The sequence below is a fragment of the Gorilla gorilla genome, chromosome 12, assembly GCF_029281585.2.
Source record: "Gorilla gorilla gorilla isolate KB3781 chromosome 12, NHGRI_mGorGor1-v2.1_pri, whole genome shotgun sequence".
NCBI lineage: Eukaryota > Metazoa > Chordata > Mammalia > Primates > Hominidae > Gorilla > Gorilla gorilla.
Genome location: NC_073236.2, coordinates 138,440,921 through 138,466,476, shown reverse-complemented (window position 1 = coordinate 138,466,476; position 25,556 = coordinate 138,440,921). Strand labels below are relative to the sequence as shown.

General features: G+C 51.1%; 1 protein-coding gene across 6 annotated transcripts in view; it reads left to right on the top strand.

The window, feature by feature from the left end:
• The window catches only part of TPO (thyroid peroxidase), a 120,758-nt gene that overhangs the window by 85,561 nt on the left and 9,641 nt on the right, over positions 1-25,556 (top strand). For 4 of the 6 annotated variants that reach the window (XM_063696090.1, XM_055378692.2, XM_055378693.2 and 1 more), the window contains 2 exons: positions 112-243; positions 12,772-12,871. In XM_063696090.1, coding sequence (XP_063552160.1) covers positions 112-243; positions 12,772-12,871 — 232 coding nt within the window. The remainder of the gene's footprint in view (positions 1-111; positions 244-12,771; positions 12,872-25,556) is intronic. The other 2 variants (XM_055378694.2, XM_055378691.2) reach the window with 1 other exon arrangement.

Below are 25,556 nucleotides of genomic sequence, written 5' to 3'. Positions count from 1 at the left end.
GCAAAGGGCTGACCTCCCCAGAGAGAAGCACCTCCCAGAACGGGGGTCACTCGCGGGAGATGGTGGGTGCAGCCGCTTCCTCTCACGTGTGTGGACTTGCTTGTCTGGCAGATGTGAACGAGTGTGCAGACGGTGCCCACCCCCCCTGCCACGCCTCTGCGAGGTGCAGAAACACCAAGGGCGGCTTCCAGTGCCTCTGCGCAGACCCCTACGAGTTAGGAGACGATGGGAGAACCTGCGTAGGTGAGGCTGTTCCCCTCTCTCTCTCTCTCTTTGTCCATTTGCGAGTTTTTGTAAAATGAAGAAAAGTGTGTTCAAGTTAGGCAACTGTCAATCACCATCTTGATTGGGAAGGGCGGAGATGAATAAGACACCAAGCCCACGGTGCCCGAGGGGCGTCTGCGCTGTGCTGGGGGCAGAGGATGCACTTCGTGTGCCTGCTGTCTGTGCAGAGACCCTTGAAGCACGCTGAGGCTGGGGACGGCCGCCAGAATGCATTGCCAGACAAGGCCCACAGGTGTATACCCAGCCTAGATCACACCCCAGACAAAAGACCTATGAAACAGGCAGGATTCATTACAGACCCATCCATCACCTCTCCTCCTCCTGGGCCCCCTCCAAACGCACCCGACTGCACCCTGACCAGGGCCAGCAGCACAGCTGCCTGCCTGTTCTCCCACCTCCACCTCCGGATGTCCCCGCCCGGCATGGGGCCTGGGTGTTCAACATCTGCCTCAGATGGCCTTGCCCAGTCCCCCAGCTCTGCATTCAGCTCAAGGACAGCATCTTCCTCACCACTGCCTCCAAGCCAGGTGCCAGCTACGCCCAAACTTTTGACGAATTTACTCCCCTGAAAATTGTGGCTCTTAAGTAAGCACTATCTTTAATCTTCATTTTATAGAAGAGGATACTAGTGATAAGAGAGGGCGAGAGACGCTCCTGGTCACACAGCCACTCTCTAGCTGGCCGGGAATTTGTGTTAATAGTCTGGCTTCCAGCTTTTATAGAAAAATAATTATTTACCAGACTGAAGTTACAGACAGACTTCCTTTGAGCTACTGTCATAGGGGAGTGAGGTCTCCGGAAAGAACCAAGCGCAAGGCCCAAATGCAGCAAAGGCAGCTGGGACGTCCAGCCAGGGTGGAGAGGGGTCAGTGCAAAACGCTTCATGACTCAACTGCATTAAGGGGCTTTGCTAAACTGGAATAATAGGATTCTTGCTGAAACTCAGCTCCTCGGCGAAGGACACAATGGCCAAGGTCAAGGCCAGTTATCAAGCAAGTGAGTCTGAAAAGAGATGGCCAGGACGCGGCTGCCCGGGGCCTTCAGAGGCCGGGGATGCTCTTTCTGGTGCTCTCAAGCTACATCTGCCTGACTGGCACGTCCCCCACTCCTGTGTCAGGCATACACCCCCTCCTGTGTCAGGCATACACCCCCTCCTGTGTCAGGCGCACCCCCTCCTGTGTCAGGCGCACCCCACTATCCTATATCAGGTACATCCCACTCTCCTGTGTCAGGCACACTGCCCCATCCTATGTCAGGTGTACCTTCCCACCCCCGTGTCAGGTGCACCCCCCCTTCCTGTGTCAGGCGCATCCCCCCCACCCCGTGTCAGGCACACCCCCCCACCATCCTGTGTCAGGTACACCCCCCAACCCCCATGTCAGACACACCCTCACTCCTTTTGTTGTTGTTGTTTTTCTTTATTCTAAAAAAAAAAAAGTGATAAATGATGTGAAGAACGTGCAGGTTTGTTACATAGGTATACGTGTGCCATGGTGGTTTGCTGCACCTATTGACCCATCCTCTAAGTTTCCTCCTCTCATCCTCCACCCCTCAACAGGCCCCGGTGTGTGCTGTTCCCCTCTCTGTGTCCATGTGAAGGAACCATTTGTTTACTTAGGGATTGGGGAGAAACTCATGTTTTTTTTGTGTGTGTGTGTGGCAGTTTTTTAATTTTATTATTATACTTTAAGTTTTAGGGTACATGTGCACAACATGCAGGTTAGTTACATATGTATACATGTACCATGTTGGTGTGCTGCACACATTAACTCGTCATTTAGCATTAATTATATCTCCTAATGCTATCCCTCCCCACTCCCCCCACCCCACAACAGGCCCCAGTGTGTGATGTTCCCCTTCCTGTGTCCATCTGTTCTCATTGTTCAATTCTCAACTATGAGTGAGAACATGTGGTGTTTGGTTTTTTGTCTTTGCCACAGTTTGCTAAGAATGATGGTTTCCAGTTTCATCCATGTCCCTACAAAGGACATGAACTCATCATTTTTTATGGCTGCATAGTATTCCACGGTGTATATGTGCCACATTTTCTTAATCCAGTCTATCATTGTTGGACATTTGGGTTGGTTCCAAGACTTTGCTATTGTAAATAGTGCCACAATAAACATATGTGTGCATGTGTCTTTATAGCAGCATGATTTATAGTCCTTTGGGTATATACCCAGTAATGGGATGGCTGGGTCAAATGGTATTTCTAGTTCTAGATCCCTGAGGAATCGCCACACTGTCTTCCACAATGGTTGAACTAGTTTACAGTCCCACCAACAGTGTAAAAGTGTTCCTATTTCTTCACATCCTCTCCAGCACCTGTTGTTTCCTGACTTTTTAATGATTGCCATTCTAACTGGTGTGAGATGGTATTTCATTGTGGTTTTCATTTGCATTTCTCTGATGGCCAGTGATCATGAGCATTTTTTCATGTGTTTTTTTGGCTGCATAAATGTCTTCTTTTGAGAAGTGTCTGTTCATATCCTTTGCCCACTTTTTGATGGTGTTGTTTGTTTTTTTCTTGTAAATTTGTTTGAGTTCATTGTAGATTCTGGATATTAGCCCTTTGTCAAATGAGTAGGTTGCAAAAATTTTCTCCCATTTTGTGGGTTGCCTGTTCACTCTGATGGTAGTTTCTTTTGCTGTGCAGAAGCTCTTTAGTTCAATTAGATCCCATTTGTCAATTTTGGCTTTTGTTGCCATTGCTTTTGGTGTTTTAGACATGAAGTCCTTGCCCATGCCTATGTCCTGAATGGTACTGCCTAGGTTTTCTTCTAGGGTTTTTATGTCTAACATGTAAGTCTTTAATCCATCTTGAATTAATTTTTGTGTAAGGTGTAAGGAAGGGATCCAGTTTCAGCTTTCTACATATGGCTAGCCAGTTTTCCCAGCACCATTTATTAAATAGGGAATCCTTTCCCCATTGCTTGTTTTTGTCAGGTTTGTCAAAGATCAGATAGTTGTAGATATGTGGCATTATTTCTGAGGGCTCTGTTCTGTTCCATTGGTCTATATCTCTGTATTGGTACCAGTACCATGCTGTTTTGGTTACTGTAGCCTTGTAGTATAGTTTGAAGTCAGGTAGTGTGATGCCTCCCACTTTGTTCTTTTGGCTTAGGATTGACTTGGCAATGCAGGCTCTTTTATGGTTCCATATGAACTTTAAAGTAGTTTTTTCCAATTCTGTGAAGAAAGTCTTTGGTAGCTTGATGGGGATGGCATTGAATCTATAAATTACCTTGGGCAGTATGGCCATTTGCATGATATTGATTCTTCCTACCCATGAGCATGGAATGTTCTTCCATTTGTTTGTATCCTCTTTTATTTCATTGAGCAGTGGTTTGTAGTTCTCCTTGAAGAGGTCCTTCACATCCCTTGTAAGTTGGATTCCTAGGTATTTTATTCTCTTTGAAGCAATTGTGAATGGGAGTTCACTCATGCTTTGGCTCCCTGTTTGTCTGTTATTGGTGTATAAGAATGCTTGTGATTTTTGTACATTGATTTTGTATCCTGAGACTTTGCTGAAGTTGCTTATGAGCTTAAGGAGATTTTGGGCTGAGACGATGGGGTTTTCTAGATATACAATCATGTCATCTGCAAACAGGGACAATTTGACTTCCTCCTTTCCTAATTGAATACCCTTTATTTCCTTCTCCTGCCTGATTGCCCTGGCCAGAACTTCCAACACTATGTTGAATAGGAGTGGTGAGAGAGGGCATCCCTGTCTTGTGCCAGTTTTCAAAGGGAATGCTTCCAGTTTTTGCCCATTCAGTATGATATTGGCTGTGGGTTTGTCATAGATAGCTCTTACTATTTTGAGATACTTCCCATCAATACCTAATTTATTGAGAGTTTTTAGTATGAAGTGTTGTTGAATTTTGTCAAAGGCCTTTTATGCATCTATTGAGATAATCATGTGGTTTTTGTCTTTGCTTCTGTTTATATGCTGGATTACATTTATTGATTTGCGTACGTTGAACCAGCCTTGCATCCCAGGGATGAAGCCCACTTGATCATGGTGGATAAGCTTTTTGATGTGCTGCTGGATTCGGTTTGCCAGTATTTTATTGAGGATTTTTGCATCAATGTTCATCAAGGATATTGGTCTAAAATTCTCTTTTTTGTTGTGTCTCTGCCAGACTTTGGTATCAGGATGATGCTAGCCTCATAAAATGAGTTAGGGAGGATTCCCTCTTTTTCTATTGATGGGAATAGTTTCAGAAGGAATGGTACCAGCTCCTCCTTGTACCTCTGGTAGAATTCGGCTATGAATCCATCTGCTCCTCAACTTTTTTTGGTTGTTAGGCTATTGATTATTGCCTCAATTTCAGAGCCTGTTATTGGTCTATTCAGAGATTCAACTTCTTCCTGGTTTAGTCTTGGGAGGATGTATATGTTGAGGAATTTATCCATTTCTTCTAGATTTTCTAGTTTATTTGCATAGAGATGTTTGTAGTATTCTCTGATGGTAGTTTGTATTTCTGTGGGATCGGTGGTGATATCCCCTTTATCATTTTTTATTGCATCTATTTGATTCTTCTCTCTTTTTTTCTTTATTAGTCTTGCTAGTGGTCTATCAATTTTGTTGATCTTTTCAAAAAACCAGCTCCTGGATTCATTAATTTTTGAAGGGTTTTTTTGTGTCTCTATTTCCTTCAGTTCTGCTCGGATTTTAGTTATTTCTTGCCTTCTGCTAGCTTTTGAATGTGTTTGCTCTTGCTTTTCTAGTTCTTTTAATTGTGATGTTAGGGTGATCTTTCCTGCTTTCTCTTGTGGGCATTTAGTGCTATAAATTTCCCTCTACACACTGCTTTGAATGTGTCCCAGAGACTCTGGTATGTTGTGTCTTTGTTCTCGTTGGTTTCAAAGAACATCTTTATTTCTGCCTTCATTTCGTTATGTACCCAGTAGTCATTCAGGAGCAGGTTGTTCAGTTTCCATGTAGTTGAGCGGTTTTGAGTGAGTTTCTTAATCCTGAGTTCTAGTTTGACTGCACTGTGGTTGGAGAGACGGTTTGTTATAATTTCTGTTCTTTTACATTTGCTGAGGAGAGGCACACCCCCACCCCAGTGTCAGGCACACCCCCCATCTTGTTTCAGGCACACCACACCCTCTTGTTTCAGGGATACCACACCCTCTTCTTTCAGGCACATCCCCCATCTTGTTTCAGGGACCCCACACCCTCTTGTTTCAGGCACACCCCACCTCTTATTTCAGGAACACGACACCCTCTTGTTTCAGGCATACCCCCACCCTCTTGTTTCAGACATACCTCCACCATTCTTCTTTCAGGCATACCACACCCTCTTGTTTCAGGGACACCCCACCCTCTTGTTTCAGGCACACCCCACCCTCTGGTTTCAAGCACACCCCACCCTCTTGTTTCAGGCACACCCCCACCCCCATGTCAGGCACACCCCACCCTCTTAAGGACACCCCACCCTCTTGTTTCAGGCACACCCCACCCTCTTGTTTCAGGCACACCCCAACCTCTTGTTTCAGGCACACCCCACCTTCTTGTTTCAGGCACACCACACCCTCTTGTTTCAGGCACTCCCCACCCTCTTGTTTCTGGGACACCACACCCTCTTGTTTCAGGCACACCCCACCCTCTGGTTTCAAGCACACCCCACCCTCTTGTTTCAGGCACACCCCCACCCCCATGTCAGGCACACCCCACCCTCTTAAGGACACCCCACCCTCTTGTTTCAGGCACACCCCACCCTCTTGTTTCAGGCACACCCCAACCTCTTGTTTCAGGCACACCCCACCTTCTTGTTTCAGGCACACCACACCCTCTTGTTTCAGGTACACCCCCACCCCCATGTCAGGCACACCCCACTCTCTTAAGGACACCCCACCCTCTTGTTTCAGGGACACCCCACCCTCTTGTTTCAGGCACTCCCCACCCTCTGGTTTCAGGTACACCCCCACCCTCTTGTTTCAGGTGTTTCAGGCACTCCCCACCCTCTGGTTTCAGGGACACCACCCCCCCCCCCCCCCCGCTTGTTTCAGGCGTCCTCTCTCTGCACAGCATTTCCCCCTCACACTTATTGTTTTATCAGCCTCTGGTTTTATTCATGTTTTTTCTCCATATGAAATCGTATCCTCTCTTCCTTTCAAACCAGACCACTCTCAGTCATGGAAAACTAGAAACAGCAGCTCTTGCATTCAGGCTTTTAAATAAAATGTTTAAATCAATGGTTCAGATGTGAATTGCAAAGGTAGCCAGGTGGCCAAGCTGCCACGTTCACAGAGATGAGCTCAGCTGCTTTCCGCATTATTATTACAAACCCAAGAAAGTGGATTCAGAACCCTGCTCAGGTGAAGCCGGTGGGGCATTTACGTCAAGACTGCAATTTTGCTGGACTACAGCCCAGAAGCCCTTGCTGTATTTTTGGTAATATCTAACCCCGTCAGATGGCTCCATTGGGCCCCAGGAAGCACTTCTTCTGTCCTCCAGCTGAAGCCACCACCTTCCATCCCTCCCAGTGTTTTCTTCTGGACTCACCCACAGAAGGAAGGAGAAAGGAGGCCCAGTGAAGGTCAGGAACAGCCCCAGGAGAGCACCCAGAGATGAATTCGTGCCTAAGAGGGCTCACCCACTACCTCTCTTCCTCCTCCCGGAGAGCACCCAAAGATGCGTTTGTGCCTAAGAGAACCTGCCCACTACCTCTCTTCCTCCTGGACCCCTTTGAATGCCTGCACCGTGACCGGGGCCAGCAGCACATGAGCCTAAGACCATTCTGTGCACCAGGGCCCACGTCTGAGAGATTAATACACAGGTGCCCAGGGCTTCTCCTGTCTCCATGGTGACTTACAGACTTATATATAGATATTGATTATGGATAGAGACAGTTTAGATATAGGCACAGATGCAGATACATAGATATAGATATACATTTACATATAGGTATAAAAGAATAGATTTAGATTTCGGTACAGCTCTCCCTACATAAGTTTAGATGTAGATACACATATAAATTCAGGCGTTGATATAATTATAGAGGGAGCTCTGCTTTTGTAGTGTTTTGTTCCTAACGTTGTGGTTAAAGGAACGGTATTCATTTCTTGGGGGTGCCATAGCAAAGTCCTGCAGACTGGGGGTGCCATAGCACAGCCCTGCAGACTGGGCACTTGAACAAGAGATTTCTCTCTCAGCGAGTCCTGGAGGCTGGAGTCCAAGATCAAGGTGAGGGCAGGGTTGGCTCCCCCTGAGGACTCGCCCCTTGGCTGCAGATACCACCTTCTCCCCATGTCCTCCCAGGGCAGTCCCTCTGTGTGTCCATGGCCTCATCTCCTCATCTCATAAGGACATAGCTGCCTTGGGCCACGGCCCACAGTGACATCCCCATGCCACCGCAATTACCTCCTCAAATGCTCCATCCCCAAATCAGCCACATTCTGAGGCCCGGGGGTTGCGGATTCAGCATAAGAACCTGGGAGACCCGGTTCAGCCCACAACAGCCAATTGGTCCATAGTGCCATCTTTTAATCTTCAGAATAAAACTTTAGAAGAAGTGTATACAACAGGAGCATGAGTTGCATAAACTAATTTCCAATATTTTGTTTCAAATGTCTTGTTTTAGTTTTTGTCCTGAGAACAATTACAACATACATTTGTCTATTTCCTGCATCTTTTTTTTTTTTTGAGATGGAGTCTCGCTCTGTCGCCTAGACTGGAGTGCAGTGGCGCAATCTCAGCTCACTGCAAGCTCCACCTCCCGGGTTCACGCCATTCTCCTGCCTCAGCCTCCTGAGTGGCTGGGACTACAGGCACCCGCCACCATGCCCGGCTAATTTTTTGTATTTTTAGTAGAGACGGGGTTTCACCATGTTAGCCAGGATGTATTTCCTACATCTTAAGGACTCTTTTCTATAAACACTGAAGCCAAATGTGTCTCTAGAGTTGAGACGTTCCCTCCCAGTGCTACCTCTTTGCTAAGGAATCCTCCTGCCTGGACACTGTCCATCTGCCTCTCCAGATCCTGCCCCCACCAAGGGCATCCGAGAGAGCCCCTGAGCCCGGCCCGGACCAGCGCCCATGCAGTGCCCGTGCTCAGGGCAGCTGTGCGCTCCGTGCTGCCTTCTGGTTCTGTGTGGTGGATGTGATGGTTGCATGGTGCTGTCCCTGCCCCGCTCCGCCCCTGCTGGGCTCCTGGCTGCCGAACGTGAAGTCAGGGTTTGCCGCAGAACACGTCTTCCCGCTGAGCCCTGCAGCCCCTCAAGCAGCTGGCTGCCTCCGAGGAGCTTCCTCTCCAACAGCTGCCGTGTACCTCCCTGGCAGGACCCAGGCCCTCCGGAGGCACTGGGCCAGGCCGCCGGTAGAGCCTGATGGTGGACGATGGTGGACAGTGACCTTCTCCTTCTAAGGAAGGGACTGAGGGAGGGAAAGTGTCCCCAGAGCATCTCAGGAGCTGGGAGGTGAACAGCTGGGGATGCTGGCTTCAGTGCATGCTTCCCCCACCACCAGCACCCTTATGATTATACTGCTGCCCCTGCAAAAATGTCCATGGAAAATTAGGACGCTGGACATGACCTTTCTGTATCCCTGACACACAAGCCTAACTGTTGTTGCACGGAGGCCACACACGTCCCTGATGAAAGAGCCCTGCTCCCTCGCAAGCAGCCGTCAGTGCCCTCTCCGCACAGATGGCGCAGCCAGCAGTGCCCTCTCCGTACAGACGGCACAGGCCAGCAGGACCCAGCACCGTCCCTGGATGCACCAGCTCTGTCACTGCTGGACGGAATACCCCAAAAGGGTGATGGACATGGCTGTCCCTCAGCTTTCAGAATGACAGCGTGAAACCCAAGCCTGCCTCCATGAGGAAGGGTGGACACAGAGAAGCAGTGGCCCCGGCTGAGTGGACATGTGCTCAGGTGCTGAGGGCTGAGAGTGATCCAGGAGCAACAGCTGAGCCATGTTTACAGCCCCTCCTACAAGCCCTGGCTGGAGGCCAGAGGTTCCAGGGAAGGTGGGCACCAGGGCCCATGTCTGAGAGATAAATACACAGTGCCACGGCTGCTGCTTCTGTCCTCATGGTGACTCAGACAAGGACGCCAAGGCCTGGGAAGATGAGGCGTGGCTGTGAAAGGAGCTCACACTCCCCCGGCCCATGAGAGCTCTGGCCCCGGCCAACCCGTGTGCTGGTCGTCATATTAGATGGGGTCTCCAGAGAAACAGGAGCAATCAGAGATGCAGATGTGTGTGCAGAAACAGTTATAGATTACACAGAGACATCCACAGAGACACAGTTTGTAGATGTAGTTATGTAGATTTAGATATAGATATCGATTTAAATATAGATATGGATATTGGTTTAGATATACATTATAGAGTTACATAGATTAGACATAGATATTGATAACAAATATGTAGACATAGATATACTGATTTAGATGTGGATATAGATATTGATCATGGATATGTGTAGTTTTAGACTTAGGTACAGATGCAGATATAAAATACATAAATTTACACATAGGTATAGAATAGATTCAGGTGTGGCTATCCCTGTGTAAGTTTAGATATAGACATAATATAGATTTGGGTATAGGTGTAAATATAGAGGTAGATACCCATACATAGACATAGTTTCACATGTGCTTCTAGCTCTATGTACCGATATGTGAAAGCATCTCTATTCTGCAGAATTGGTCATGGAATTAGGCTGAGGAGTCCCAGGATCTGCTGTCTGCAAACTGGAGCCCCAGGGGAGTTGGTGGGGTAGTTCCAGTCTGAGGGCAGGCGAAGCTGCAATGAGATGCCCCAGCTCAAGCAGAGAGTCAGGAAAAGAGAAGTGAAGCCCTTTTTCCTCCACTGGGGCCTGGAAGGATGGGACAGGGCCCACCCATGTTGGGGAGAGCCGTCTGCTTTTCTCAGACCACAGATTCCAATGCTGATCCCTTCCAGGACCCATCTCAAAAACACAGAGGGAATAATGTCTAACCTGGACGCCTGTGCTCCAGTCAAGCTGATACATAAAATTAACCATCCCAGTCATGTTATTCTGACCTGAATTCTCCAAAATCCCAATGCCCTCTGTCTGCCCAGGGCCTGCCCAAACCTGATGCCCTTTCTTTCCAAAGGCCCTCGTTGGCCTTCACCCAGCCTCAGGGACTCCCGCCTTGCCCAGCCCCACAAGAGGGGCACCCACGCCCACAGCAGAGAACTCCAGGGCTCCCCGGGGTGGCACTGAAGATGTCGGAAAGCCACTCTGGCAGCAGCCGTGACCTTTGTGATGCCCCTGTAGGACATGCAGGGGCTTCAGGACCTGTCTCAGCTGGGTATCTCCCAGAAGCACACAGCCTTCAATCTGGTTCCAAGCGGATTTACTGGCTCTTGAAATTGAAAATGCCAAGAAACAAAAATTTGGAGCAAAGAATAAAGGAAAGTTTCTGCTGTGCGGCATCTGGCCTTCCCCCTGCCCAGGCTCGTTTCACGCTTTTGGGTAAACATGGAGCTGCTTACGTCCCTGCTGTGGGTCTGCCGTTTGCTGGTGGGAGGTGGGCTTCAATCAGATGCTCGCCACGGCCCAGGACGTGGCTCCCCCTCTCACTCAAGGCTCTGATGTCAGATGCCTGGCTTTGCTGGTTTTTGAAGTTCCACAGGTGGCCCCTCCAGCCCGTTTCTCAGAACCAAATCCAGCCAGAAATGTCAAACACCAATTCCAGAATGAATTTCCACGGCTGCCCTGTCCTGACTGCCCTGACCTGGCCTGTGCTTACCTGGAATCCCCACCCAGGCCTTGATCAGCTCAGCCTTCCCCGCACCCCCAGCCCCAGCTGCACAGGCGGAGCCCCCACCTGTAGCAGCCATGGGGGTGAGAGCGAGTAGCAGCGGATGGAAACATGAACCCAGCCTCTTTCTGGATGCAGGAGGAGCGGCGTCCCACGGCCAGCAAGCAGCTCTGCTCCCCATGGGCTTTTAGCAAGAGGCTGGTGTGCTCAGGTTGCCCTGCAGACTCCCCTGCGTCTGTGAGAGGTGGCAGGAAGGAGATCCTGGAGGCGGGAGGATGGTTAGAGGAGCCCAGGAGGAAAAGTCATGAGGTGCAAAGGCTAAGAGGACAGGATCGTTTTGGAGAAACAGTCAGGATGTGCATTTAGGGTTTATTCATTCATTCTTGTATCCAACAAATGCTTGCTGAGTGTCCAAGACCCATGCGAGGAAGACAGCCACGGACACCACCTGTGTCTGGGCTGGGAAAGACCTATGATAGGAAGACAGCCATGGACACCACCTGTGTCCAGGCTGCAAATGAGACACACCTGCAAATCATGCCCAGGTGCTAAGTGGCACAGGGAACCGCAGTCACCCACAGACGCATTCATCACCGACTTTAGAAAATCCAGTGTGAGAAACAGAACCAAACCAAGTGCCCATTCCCCCAGCCGCTGCCTCTGTCTGGTACCTGAATGTGCTCTCTCAGCCCCAGAGCCTTTCTTCAACCACACATGATGATGTTTATCCAGGGCGACCCATGTTTGTTTAAAAAAAAAACACTGATTGGTAGTATTTAAATTCTTATTTAAAAGTCAGTTTTCGTTTCATCTTGGATTTCTCCTCGGCCACCTCGAATGGGTATCCAAACAGAAAAGTCGGTAAATAAAACTGTGGTCAAAGGAGCTCTGAGTTCAGAGCCACAGTGGCCCCAGGCTGGCAGCTCCTTGCAGAAAGCACAGAAGCCAAGGGCTGGAGCCCAGGAGCCGTTACTCAGTCCCCGGCTTTTTCAGATGAAGACACAGGTCCAGGTGGGAGGCACTTCCTCAGGCCCCTCACCAGATGCTCTGGGGCCGGCTCCTGGGCTGCCTCTCTCCTCTGTCCCATCGGGCCTGCACTTCTCTGTCTGATTCCCACCAACCTTGTTCGGTTTCTTTCTGGAATGGGCTGATGAGACCCAGGATGAGCTCCAAAATCTGCTGCCATCCCCTGCCCCCGTCCCCCCAGGACTCCAGCTCTGCAAGGTGCTGTCTACCTTCCTTCAACCACGGTTTCACCTCCAGGAGGCTTCTGGGAAAGACAAAATGCAGCCAAGGGCAAAACCTCACAGCGTTACACTGCGTCCCTTACAGCCCACCTTGCAAACCTTTCCTGCCCCGGTCCGAGGCCTCCAGGGCTCCCTGGGTCCTGTGGTCCACTCCGAGGGCACTGAGAGCCCTCCCTGGTTTGGGCAGCAAGGTGTGCTTTCTGTCCTGCAGGACAGCGTCCATGCCGAACCCACAGTGAGGTTGCCATAGAGAGAGAGCTAACTTCTCTGCCCTGTGTCCCCTGCTGGCTCTCCCCACACACGTCACATTCGGGTCTGCACTTAGTGGTCTAAATGGCTTTTCTGGGCAGATAAACGTCCCTCCCTCCCTGCGTCATGCTGTGGGGTGAAGGCCGCTGGCCCAGGACAGGATATGGCCCAGACTCAGGCAGGACAACCTGGCTTGCCCAGGCCCTGGAAGGTTCTTCTAACCAGGCCTCTTTCTGTGCCCCAGACTCCGGGAGGCTCCCTCGGGCGACTTGGGTCTCCATCTTGCTGGCTGCTCTGCTGATCGGAGGCTTCGCAGGTCTCACCTCGACGGTGATTTGCAGGTGGTAAGTCCTTCACTTTTTGACTGTTACTTAGACACAAAGCAATCTCCTTTCCTCTGGACATGGCTGCAATGAAGCTGCTTTATTTTCCCGAAGCTAACACAGATTACTGGTATCTCAAAGGCATTGATCTCAGAGCTATTTTGTACAACGTAATAGACTCTCCGGATCTTTCATTACGCTTTAAATAATGAAAGTGGAGTGATCATTTGTACACCTTACGTGGTGTCAGGTATCTGTGGACGAACATTCAGCAATATGGAACACTTTTCTAACATTAAATGATTGCATTGAAGTAGTCTCTTGTTAGGAGTAATAAGATTCTTACAAAGGTTTCTCAGAGAAAAAAGGTCATCCATGAATAAAAAGTTTTATTCTTCAGTTTTATTCCCTCCCTTGAGGGCAGAAATTGGAAGTTGAACTTTCATGTTAAAAATGGCGCTGCTGTTGAAAGACTCAGACCCGCACCTGAGAGGCCCTGCCCTGTGAGAGTGCTCTCTGCAGAAAGCCCCTCGAGGCTTCCTCAGGTGTGGCAGCTGGTCCACGTCCCTAGCCCTGAGGAACCGGCTCTGCTCCTTGCTGCTGCCTCTCACCTTGCTGCTGCCTCTCACCTTGCTGCTCTTGAGCACCAAACTCCTTGAGCATCCCTTCCATTTTTAATGCACAATTGTTCATTTTATATAGACAGTATTAAAAATAACAGCAAACACTATAAGAAGTCATTGCAAGCACAGGCTGGGCCCCCAGGGCCATGCACAGGATACCTGCAAATAGAGGCCACAGTTTCTCGGCTTCTGCTCTCCCTGAGTGCCAGGCTCCCCCTCAACATGCCCTGTGCACACTCCTGCTGCAGCCAGCCCTGCCCTCTGCCAGGATGACCCCTGTAGTCGCCTTTGCCCTCCACCTCGGCCTTCAGAGCTCCTCACTGGCCGAGCCCCCAGCACCACCCCATACCACACATGTATGGATTATCCAAGCCTCCCAGCCTCACCCGATACCACATATCTATGGATTATCCAGGACTTTCCCACTCTAAGGCCATCTTCTAGGGTGTTTCTCATCTTCCCAATAATAGAAACTCAACATTCTAGCAAACTTCATTTTTCTAGCAACTTCTCAGTACACTGAGGAACATCTGCCCCTTGAACAGGAAATCTTTTTCTTACAGTTTTTGCACCTCCTACAGGAACTGGTTTTTAAAAACTTGAAAGCTTAGCAACCAGATGTTACCCATGATCATTATCGTTTCCAAAGGGCCTTGTCAAGAATCCACAGTAATGGCCTCTTTTCTGTTGTTTTTATTTTTGTGAGCACTTGTAAGGGAAGACTCTGTACCTGCCATCTGCTCTGCATCCTGTCTCTCTGCGGCTGAGATATGGTAGTAAAGCCGTTCCCCATTTCGGTTATTCTGCAAGGCCTCTGACAACTACCGTGGTTGACCCAGATGCCTGCATTTGACTCATGAGCTTATGACCTATCCGGCATATGATATTTCAGTGACGTATTTCTGAGTAGCTTCATAGCTTCTAACAAAACTAACATACACCATAATTCAGACAACTGTGAGAAATTCCTTCCAGTAGAGAGGTGATAGTAATGGCTAAAGCCATGTGTCAGATGTAATGCTAAGTCATCCTTAGCCACTGTCTCCTCTGATTTTCTGATCAATCATCTGACTCAGGTGCTTGCCATGGCTTGAACTGTGCATTGCCCAGAACATATGTTTATATCCTGACCTTTAGGACCTCAGAACGTAGCCTTATTTGGAACTAAGGTCTCTGCAGGTGTAATTAGTTAAAATGAGACTGTCCTGGAGTAGAGGGGCCCCTAATTCAGTATAGCTGGTGTTCCTCTAGAAAGAAGAGTTTGGACAGAGTCGTGCTGAGCAGGCGAAGGCCATCTTGACGGGAAGGCAGAGATCAGGGTGGGGTTTCTCTAAGCTGGGGCCTGGGAAGAGCGCCAGCAGCCACAGGAACTGGGAGGGAGGCTGGGGAAGCCGCCTGCAGGCACCTGGATGTGGACTCCTGCCTCCAGAGCTCTAGGTCATAAATTTCTGCTGTTTAAGCAGCCAAGTCTGTGGTCCTCTGTGACTGCAGCCCCAGAAAACTTAATGAAGTGCTATGATTGTGTCCATTTTCAGTGTAGCATGTGGAGGTGGAGCGAGAGCCTGTTACTTGCTCAAAGCTGGTAGGCCCAGAGCAGATCCTTGAACCCAAGACCTGTCTGGTGCTGGAGGTCGTGCCACAGCTGCCCTGCTTCTCCTCGCGAGAAGATTATATTCCACATGCCAGCGCTGTTGTTTCAAATAATCATTACCAGTGAAGACTGAATAATCACTACTCTCTCTACAAGACACAGAATCAATAGATCTGTTTTGGAAAGAGAGTACTTTAACCTTTAAATGGTGTCTCTAGTTTTAGATGGGGTGGTGGCAGGAAATATTCCCTATGTTTTACGAATCATTTGGTCTTTAAACCTTAAAAACTTTAATAATTAAAACCCTCAGCTAACCATGAAATAGACTAAGCAATAAAAATTGAATAGGCTGTAAGCAAATAACTTCAAATTAGCTGGTTCTGTAATTAGAACTATGAAATGTATAATTGTAACAAAAACTGATATGACTATAATTTCCTATTCATAAACAATTTTGTATTTGCAAACATCCCTATAAACATCTATCACATTATCATTATGATAAATATTAGTGTCTGTAGCCCACACTCACAAGAAAAATAGCAATTTTCTTTAAGATTGACAGCCATAGATGAAATGAATACCTTTCCAAGGAAACTTGGGAGAGAAATATTTGGCTATAGTTGATTTTAGACTCTGGAGTTCTAAAAATATGCTACCAAGCACCAATTTAGTTTGCAAAATGCCACTTAGCTGAAAGATACGAAAAAGTGGATGTTAATGTGCCATCACACGCTTGAGAACAGAGGCAGTTACAGAGTCAGAGACCATAACAGGGAAGACCCTGGGGCTCCAGGGCAGAAACATCCTGGACCAAAACCACAGCACCCCCAGACCTGTGATTAGGTGAGCTCAGAAGGTCAAGTCACTCATTCAGGAAATGTCTTCCCACTACCTACCCTGAGACCCCCATTCTGCTCCCAGCAAATGGGCTCAACACAATCCCAGCCTCGCCTCCCTCTGTGTCTCATTCTTCAGCTTTAAAAACATGATCTTATTTCCACCTTAGGGCATTATTGTGCGGTGAGGAGTAGGGAGAACAGAGAGGGAAAGGAAGAAAGAGAGACAGAGACAGCGGAGAGAGACACGGGAGGGGAGAGAACGCAGCACGGTGTGGCACACAGCAGGTGCTCAGCAAACACATTTCCTCTCCTAGTGAGACAAAGGTGTTTGCTTCTCTACCCTCCTCCTCATTTTCTACCCACCCTGCTGTCTGGGGTCTCACACTGTATGTTTTGGTGTGATTATTATTAATGTGACAAATTGTTGATACATTTTCACTGCAAATCTATGATTCAGAGTTAACTCCATCAAACCAACTCCTTCGTCAACTTTCTTGACACTGCATTTAAAATACCTCCACGGTATTATGCTTGTTTTATTGCATTGAAATTGTTTTCACCAGGTTGAATTCTTTCTGTGCAAACTTTTACACTAAAAATTCATTCCTCAAATCAGTTCTTTGGTCCATGTCAGTTTTGCCAATTAGACCTTTCGCCATGGAGGTGTTTTCCTTTGTGGTATGATTTCTTCAGATCTGGCTTTCTTAGCTCAGCATTTTAAACTTAAATTTCATGAAGACTTTGTCTGTCTGTTGATTCTTACTATCCAGGGAAGATGCTAAATGTGCAGTTCCAGTCCTTCTCCATTCACTCTTATTTTTATTATTTTTACCAACTCTACTTTTCCACCATCACTTAGTTCTGCGATTTCTGAAATACAATTTTTCAGGTTTTCCTTGTCGCTGATAAATGGTGCCCTATACCTTTTTGCTGTTTTCAATTGTATTTTGTATTGATATTCCTACCTACGGTATGCATTATAAATTCAAGAAAGTTTGAATCATTTGCATTAATTTCCAGCAAATCCATGGGAAAGCCGCGAAGTCCTTCCCTAGGATGCAGCCAAGTTTGTCCTCTGTCCAGGGCGTCTAACCCTTTGTTCCCTCCCGCACCTTCCCACACTGTGAGCTGACGGGTGCTCTTTCTCTAGGCATGGCGCGGGGGGTTCCTGCCATCTCTCCTCTCTTTATCATTAGATTCACAAGCATGCTGGATGGAGACCAGCTGGGACTAGGCCGAGGCAGCCATGGGGCAGTGGGCCACGGGATCCCTGTAAGCCATGGGTGACCGGGTGCCCTCTTGCCCCAGGACCCTCCTCCCCAGGGCCCTCTTTCCCCAGACCCTTGGGGCAGAGACAGCCTGAGTCTCTTGAGATGGAGTCTGAAGCTTCTGGTCATCTGAACTGCATGTTGATGACAGGAATTGTCTTCAGGACGTCATTAGGGAAGTCCGAGGGAACTGGCCCTTTGCTGGGGGACAGACGTAGAGTGGCCAGCCTGGGCTACACAGCACGGGGGATCCGAACCTGTTGTAGTGGAATCCCTCAGAGTCAGTACGGCATCTGTGAGGCACTCGGGCCCCAGAGGACCTGGGAAGGACCTGTGCTCCTTAGAGACCCACGTCCGCCCTGGAAAAGAGCAGGGGGAGCTGCTCCCAGGCGGGTCACACGAGCCGCAGCAATGACAGCCTCCCACCTCTCAGTCCCCCCGTGGCTTCAGCTGAACGCATTATCCAGTTTCCAGCCCAGAACCCAAGCCTGGCTGCCAGGCTCATCTGCTTTCTCTGGGCAGCTCCCAGCCCCTCCCTCTGCAGCTCCACTTTCTTCACCCACTTCTGAACAAGTATAGGTGGGAAATGTGCCTTCCTCCCTCTCCTGACCCCAGGCTGTCTACTCCACACCGGCCCTGCCACCATGCCCTGGCAGTCTCTCTACCCCACACTGGCCCTGCCACCATGCCCTCGCAGTCTCTCTACCCCACACCAGCCCTGCCACCGTGCCCTGGCAGTCTCTCTACCCCACACTGGCCCTGCCACCATGCCCTCGCAGTCTCTCTTCCCCACACCTGCCTGCCGCCGTGCCCTCGCAGTCTCTCTACCCCACACTGGCCCTGCCACCGTGCCCTCGCAGTCTCTCTTCCCCACACCTGCCTGCCACCATGCCCGCCACCGTGCCCTCACAGTCTCTCTGATCTGTCTCCCTCTCCTGCCCCCAGACCATCTACCTCACACAGGCCCTGCCACCATGTGATGCCCAGCCATTCCCACTTCTTGGCTTTTATTCAAGCCTCAATCTCTCCATAGAATACTCCCTCCTTATCATCTCAACCTGGCTTCGAATGTTCAAGTCTGACACATCTCAAAGGCTATACCCAAACACCACCCACTGTGTGCAACCTCCCCAAATACCCCCCACTGTCTGCAACCTCCCCAAACCCCTACTGTGTGCAAGGTCCTCAAATCCCCCCCACTGTGTGCAACCTCCTCAAATCCCACCACTGTGTGCAACCCCCTAAATCCCACCACTGTGTGCAACCCCCCAAATCTCCCCCACTACGAGCAAAACCCCAAATCCCCCCACTGTGTACAACCTCCTCAAATCCCCCCACTGTGTGAAACCTCCCCAAATCCCCCCACTGAGTGCAACCCCCCCAATCACCCCCACTGTGAGCAAACCCCCAAATCCCCCCACTGTGTGCAACCTCCTCAAATCCCCCCACTGTGTGCAACCCCCCAAATCTCCCCCAAACCACAAATCCCCCCACTGAGTGCAACCTCCTCAAATCCCCCCACTGTGTACAGCCCCCCCAAATCCCCCCACTGCGTGCAACCTCCGAAAATCACCCGGTGTGCAACCTCCTCAAATCCCCCCACTGTGTGCAACCTCCTCAAATCCCCCCACTGTGTGCAACCTCCTGAAATCCCCTCCACTCTGTGTAACCTCCCCAAATTCCCTCAACTGTGTGCAACCTCCTCAGATCCCTCCCACACTGTGCAACCTCCCCAAATCCACCCCACTCTGTGCAACCTCCCCAAATCTCCCCAACTGTGTGCAACCTCACCAAATCCCAACACTGTGTGCAACCTCCCCAAATCCGCCCCACCCTGTGCAACCTCCCAAAATCCCCCACACTGTGTGCAACCTCCTCAAATCCCCCCAACTGTTTGCAACCTCCCCAATCACCCCACTGTGAGCAACCTCCCCAAATCCCCCCACTGTGTAAAACCTCCCCAAATCCCCCCACTGTGAGCAACCTCCCCAAATCCCCTCAATGTGCAACCTCCCCAATCACCCCACTGTGAGCAACCTCCCCAAATCCCCCCACTGTGTAAAACCTCCCCAAATCCCCCCACTGTGAGCAACCTCCCCAAATCCCCTCACTGTGTGCAACCTCCCCAAATCCCCTCACTGTGCAACCTCCCCAAATCCCCCCGACTGTTTGCAACCTCCCCAATCCCCCCACTGTGAGCAACCTCCCCAAATCCCCCCGACTGTTTGCAACCTCCCCAATCCCCCCACTGTGAGCAACCTCCCCAAATCCCCCCACTGTGAGCAACCTCCCCAAATCCCCTCACTGTGCAACCTCCCCAAATCCCCTCACTGTGCAACCTCCCCAAATCCCCCCACTGTGAGCAACCTCCCCAAATCCCCCACTGTGAGCAACCTCCCCAAATCCCCCCACTGTGAGCAACCTCCCCAAATCCCCCCACTGTGTGCAACCTCATATTCCCCCCACTATGTGCAACCTCCTCATATCCCCCCCCACTGTGTGCAACCTCCTCAAATCACCCCCAATGTGAGCAACCTCCCCAAATCCCACCATGTGCAACCTCCTCAAGTCCCCCACTGTGTGCAACCCCCCCAATCCCCCTACTGTGTGCAACCCCCCCAATCCCCCTACTGTGTGTAACCTCCTCAAATCCACTGTGTGCAACCTCCTCAAATCCCCCTACTGCCTGCAACCTCCTCAAATCCCCCTACTATGGGCAACCTCCTCAAATCCCCCTACAGCCTGCAACCTCCTCAAATCCCCCCACTGTGGGCAACCTCCCCAAATCCCCCCACTGTGTGCAAACTCCCCACATTCCCCCCCAGTGTGTGCAACCTTGACAACTCTACTCACTGTGAGCAACCTCCCCAAATCCCCCCACTGTGATGTAACCTCCTCAAATCGCCCGCACTGTACAACCTCCTCAAATCTCCCCCGCTGTGTGCAACCTCAAATCCCGACTGTGCAACCTCCCCAAATCTCCCCAGTGTGTGCAACCTCCCCAAATCCACCCAGTGTGTGCAACCTCCCTAAATCCCCCCAACTCTGAGCAACCTTGCCAAATCCCAACTCTGTGCAACCTCCCCCATCCCTCCACTATGTGCAACCCCGCCAAATCCCCCCACTGTGTGCAACCTGCTCAAATCCTCAAACTGTGTCCAACCTCCCCGAATCACCCTCACTGTGTGCAACCTCCTCAAGTCCCCCACTGTGTGCAACCCGCCCAAGTCGCTCCACTGTGTGCAACCTGCTCAAATCCCCTCACTGTGTGCAACCTCCCCAAATCCCTCACACTGGGTGCAACCTCCTCAAATCCCCTACTCTGTGCAACCTCCTCAAATAGCCCCCACTGTGTGCAACCTCCTGAAATCCCCCCACTGGGACCAACCTCCTCAAATCCTCCCAACTGTGTGTAGCCTCCTCAAATCCCCTCACTGTGTGCAACCCCACCAAATCTCCCCCACTGTCAGCAAAACCACAAATCCCCCCAATGTGTGCAATCTCCTCAAATCCCCCCACTCTGTGCAACCTCCCCAAAACCCCCCACTGTTTGCAACACCCCCAAATCTCCCCCACTGTGAGCAAACCCCCAAAACCCCCACTGGGTACAACCTCCTAAAATCCCCCCACTGCGTGCAACCTCCCAAAATCCCCCCACTGTGTGCAAACCCCCCAAATCTCCCTATGACCAAAACCACAAATCCCCCCACTGTGTGCAACCTCCTCAAATCCCAATGTGTGCAACCCCCAAAATCCCCCCCACTGTGGGCAAGCCCCCCAAATCCCCGTGTTCAACCCCCCCAATCCCCCACTGTGTGCAACCCCCCAAAACTCCCCCACTGTGAGCAAAACCACAAATCTCCCCAGTGTGTGCAGCCTCCTCAAATCCCCCCACTGTGTGCAACCCCCCAATCCCCCCCACTCTGTGCAACCTCCCCAAATTCCCCCAACTGTGTGCAACCTCCTCAAATCCCTCCCACTCTGTGCAAACTCCCCAAATCCAACCCACACTGTGCAACCTCCTCAAATCCTCCCCCACTGTGTGCAACCTCCCCAAATCGCCCCACTGTGTGCAGCCTCCCCAAATCCCCCCTACTCTGAGCAACCTCCCCAAATCCCCCCACTCTGTGCAACCTCGCCAAATCCCCCACACTGTGTGCAACCTATTCAAATCCCCCCACTGTGTGCAACCTCCTCAAATCCCCCCATTGTGACAACCTGCACAAATCCCCCTACAGTGTGCAACCTCCTCAAATCCCCCCAGTCTGTGCAACCTCCTCAAATCCCCCACCACTGTGAGCAACCTCCTAAAATCCCCACACTGTGAGCAACCTCCTCAAATCCCCCCAACTGTTTGCAACCTCCCCAAATCTCCCCAGTGTGTGCAACTTCCCTAAATCCCCTAAACTGTATTCAACCTCCCCAAATCCCCACCACTGTGTGCAACCTCCCAAAATCCCATCAACTGTGTGCAACATCCTCAAATACCCCTCACTCTGTGCAACCTCCCCAAATCCTCCCCCCCTGTGCAGCCCCCCCAAATCCCCCCCACTGTGGGCAACGTCACAAAATCCCCCGATGTGTGCAACCTCCCCAAATCCCCCCCACTCTGTGCAACCTCCCCAAATCCCACTATGTGCGACCTCCTCGAATCCCCCCAGTATGTGCAACCTCCTCAAATCCCTCCACTCTGTGCAACCTCACCCTATTTCTCCCACTGTGTGCAACCCCCCAAATCCCCCCACTATGTGCAACCTCCTCAAATCCCCCCACTGTGAGCAACCTCCCCAAATCCCCACACTGTCTGCAACCAACCCAAATCGCCCCCACTGTGTGCAACCACCTCAAATCCCCCCACTGTGTGCAACCACCTCATATCCCCCCCACTGTGTGGACCCTTCTCAAATCCCCCCCAATGTCAGCAACCTCCTCAAATGCCCCCACTGTGTGCAACTTCCCTAAATCCCCCAACTGTGTTCAACCTGCCCAAATCCCTCCCATTGTGTGCAGCCTCCCCAAATCCCCCCGACTCTGTGCAACCTCCCAAAATTGCCCTCACTGTGTGCAACCTCAAATCCCTCCCACTCTGTGCAAACTCCCCGAACCCCCACACTCTGTGCAACCGCCCCATATCCCCCCACTCTGTGCAACCTCCCCAAAACACCCCTCACTGTGTGCAACCTCACCCAATCACGACACTGTGTGCAACCTCGCCAAATCCCGCCCACTCTGTGCAACCTCTCCAAATCCCGCCCACTCTCTGCAACCTCGCCAAATCCCCCCCACTCTCTGCAACCTCCCCAAATCACCCCCACTCTCTGCAACCTCCCCAAATCACCCCCACTCTCTGCAACCTCCCCAAATCCCTCACACTGTGTGCAACCTCCTCAAATCACCCTACTGTGTGCAGCCTCCTCAAATCACCCCCACTGTGTGCAACCTCAAATCTCCCCACTATGTGCAACCTCATCAAATCCCCCCACTGCCAGCAGCCTCTTCAAATCTCCCCACTGTGTGCAACCTCCCAAAATCTCCCCTATTGTGTGCAACCTCCTCAAATACCCCCCACTGTGTGCAACTTCCTCAAGTCCCCCACTGTGTGCAACCCCCACAAATCGCCCCACTGTGCGCAACCTCCTCTAATCCCCTCACTGTGTGCAACCTCCACAAATGCCCCCCACAGTGCACAACCTCCTCAAATCCCCCACCACTGTGAGCAACCTCCTCAAATCCCCCCAACTGTGTGCGACCTCCCCAAATCCCCCCTACTGTGTGCAATCTCCACAAATCCCCCTACTCTGTGAAACGTTCTCAAATCCCCCACACTGTGTGCAACCTTCTCAAATCCCCCCACTGTGTGCAACGTCCTCAAATCCCCCCACTGTGTGCAACATCCTCAAATCCCCCGTGTGCAACCTCCTCAAATCCCCCCACTGCCTGCAACCTCCTCAAATCCCCCCACTGCCTGCAACCTCCTCAAATTCCCCCACGGTGAGCAACCTCCCCAAATCCCCCTACTGTGTGCAAACTCCCCACATTCCCCCCAGTGTGTGCAACCTTTTGAAATCTACCCACTGTGAGCAGCCTCCCCAAATCCCCCCACTCTGTGCCACTTCCCCAAATCCCCACATTGTGAGCAACCTCCCCAAATCCCCCCACTGTAACCTCCTGAAATTGCCCTGCACTGTGCAACCGCCTCAAATCCCCTCCACTGTGTGCAACCTCCTCAAATCCTCCCCGCTGTGTGCAACCTCTTCAAATCGCCCCCACTCTGTGCAACCTCCCCAAACCCCCCAGTGTGTGCAACCTCCCCAAATACACCCAGTGTGTTCAACCTCCCCAAATCCTCCACTGTGTGCAACCTCCCCAAATCCCCCCCCACACTGTGCAACCTCCCGAAATCCCCCCACTCTGTGCAACCTCCCCCATCCCTCCCACTGTGTGCAACCCCCCAAATCCCCCCACTGTATGAAACCTGCTCAAATCCCCAAACTGTGTGCAGTCTCCCCGAATCCCCCCAACTGTGTGCAACCTCCTCAAGTCCCCGACTGTGTGCAACCCCCTGAAATCCCCTCCCTGTGTGCAACCTCCCCAAATCCCCCACCCTGTGTGCAACCTCCTCAAATCCCCTACTCTACAAGGTTCTCAAATAACCCCCACTGTGTGCAGCCTACTCAAATCCCCCCACTGTGTGCAACCTCCTGAAATCCCCCCACTGTGAACAACCTCCTGAAATACCCCCACTGTGTGCAACCTCCTCAAATCCCCCCGGTGTGCAACCGCCTCAAATCCCCCCACTGCAAACCCCCCAAATCTCCCCCACTGTGAACAAAACGACAAATCCCCCCACTGTGTGCAACCTCAAATCCCCCGATGTGTGCAACACCCCCAAGTCCCCCCACTGTGTGCAAACACCCCACATCTCCCCCACTGTGAGCAAAACCACAAATCCCCCCAGTGTGTGCAACCTCCTCAAATCCCCCCACTGTGTGCAATCCCCCAAATGCCCCCCAATGTGAGCAACCCCCCCAAATCAACATGCTGTGTGAAACCTCAAATCCCCCCACTGTGTGCAACCTCCCCAAATCCCCTCCACTGTGTGCAACCTCAAGTCTGCCACTGTGTGCAACCCCCACAAATCCTCCCAGTGTTCACGACCTCCTCAAATCCCCTCACTGTGTGCAACCTCGTCAAATCCCACGCCACTGTGAGCAACCTCCTAAAATCCCCCCCCTGTGAGCAACCTCCACAAATCCCCCCAACTCTGTGCAACCTCCCCAAATCTCCCCAGTGTGTGCAACTTCCCTAAATCCCCCAAACTGTGTTCATCCTCCCCAAATCCCCCCCACGGTATGCAACCTCCCCAAATCCCACCTAATGTGTGCAACATCCTCAAATCCTCATCACTCTGTGCAACCTCCCCAAATCCCCCCCAATCTATGCAACCTCCCCAAATCCCCCCCACTCTGTGCAACCTCCCCAAATCCCCCGCTTTGTGGGCAATGTCACAAAATCCCCCAGTGTGTGCAACCTCCCCAAATCCCTCCAACTCTGTGCAACCTCCCCAAATCCCCCACACTGTGTGCAACCTCCCCAAATCCTCTCTACTGTGTGCAACCCCCAAAAATCTTCCCAGTGTGCACAACCTCCTCAAATCCCCCTACCGTGTGCAACCTCCTCCAATCCTCCCACTGTGAGCAACCTCCCCAAATCCCCCTACTGTGTGCAACCTCCCCAAATCCTCTCCACTGTGTGCAACCTCCTCACATCCCCCACTGTGTCCAACCCCCACAAATCCTCCCAGTGTGCGCAACCTCCTCACATCCCCTGTGTACAACCTCCCCAAATCCCCCCCACTGTGTGCAACCTCCTCAAATCCCCCACCACTGTGAGCAACCTCCTAAAATCCCCCCACTGTGAATAACCTCCTCAAATCCCAACTGTGTGCAACCTCACCAAATCTCCCCAACTGTGTGCAACTTCCCTAAATCCCAACTGTGTTCAACCTCCGCAAATTCCCCCACTGTGTGCAACCTCCCCGAATCCCCCCCACTCTGTGCAACTTCCTCAAATCCCCCCACTCTGTGCAACCACCCCCTATCCCTCTCACTGTGTGCAACCATGCTAAATCCCCCCACTATATGCAACCTCCCCAAATCCCCCCACTGTGAGCAACCTTCCCAAATCCCCCCACTGTGTGCAATCTCCCCATATCCCCCGTGAGCAACCTCCCCAAATCCCCCCACTTTGTGCAACCCCCCCAAATCCTCCCACTATGAGCAACCTCCCCAAATCCCCCGTGTGCAACCTCCAATCCCACCACTGTGTGCAACCTCCCCAAATCGCCCCCACTGTGTGCAACCTCCTCAAATCCACCACTCA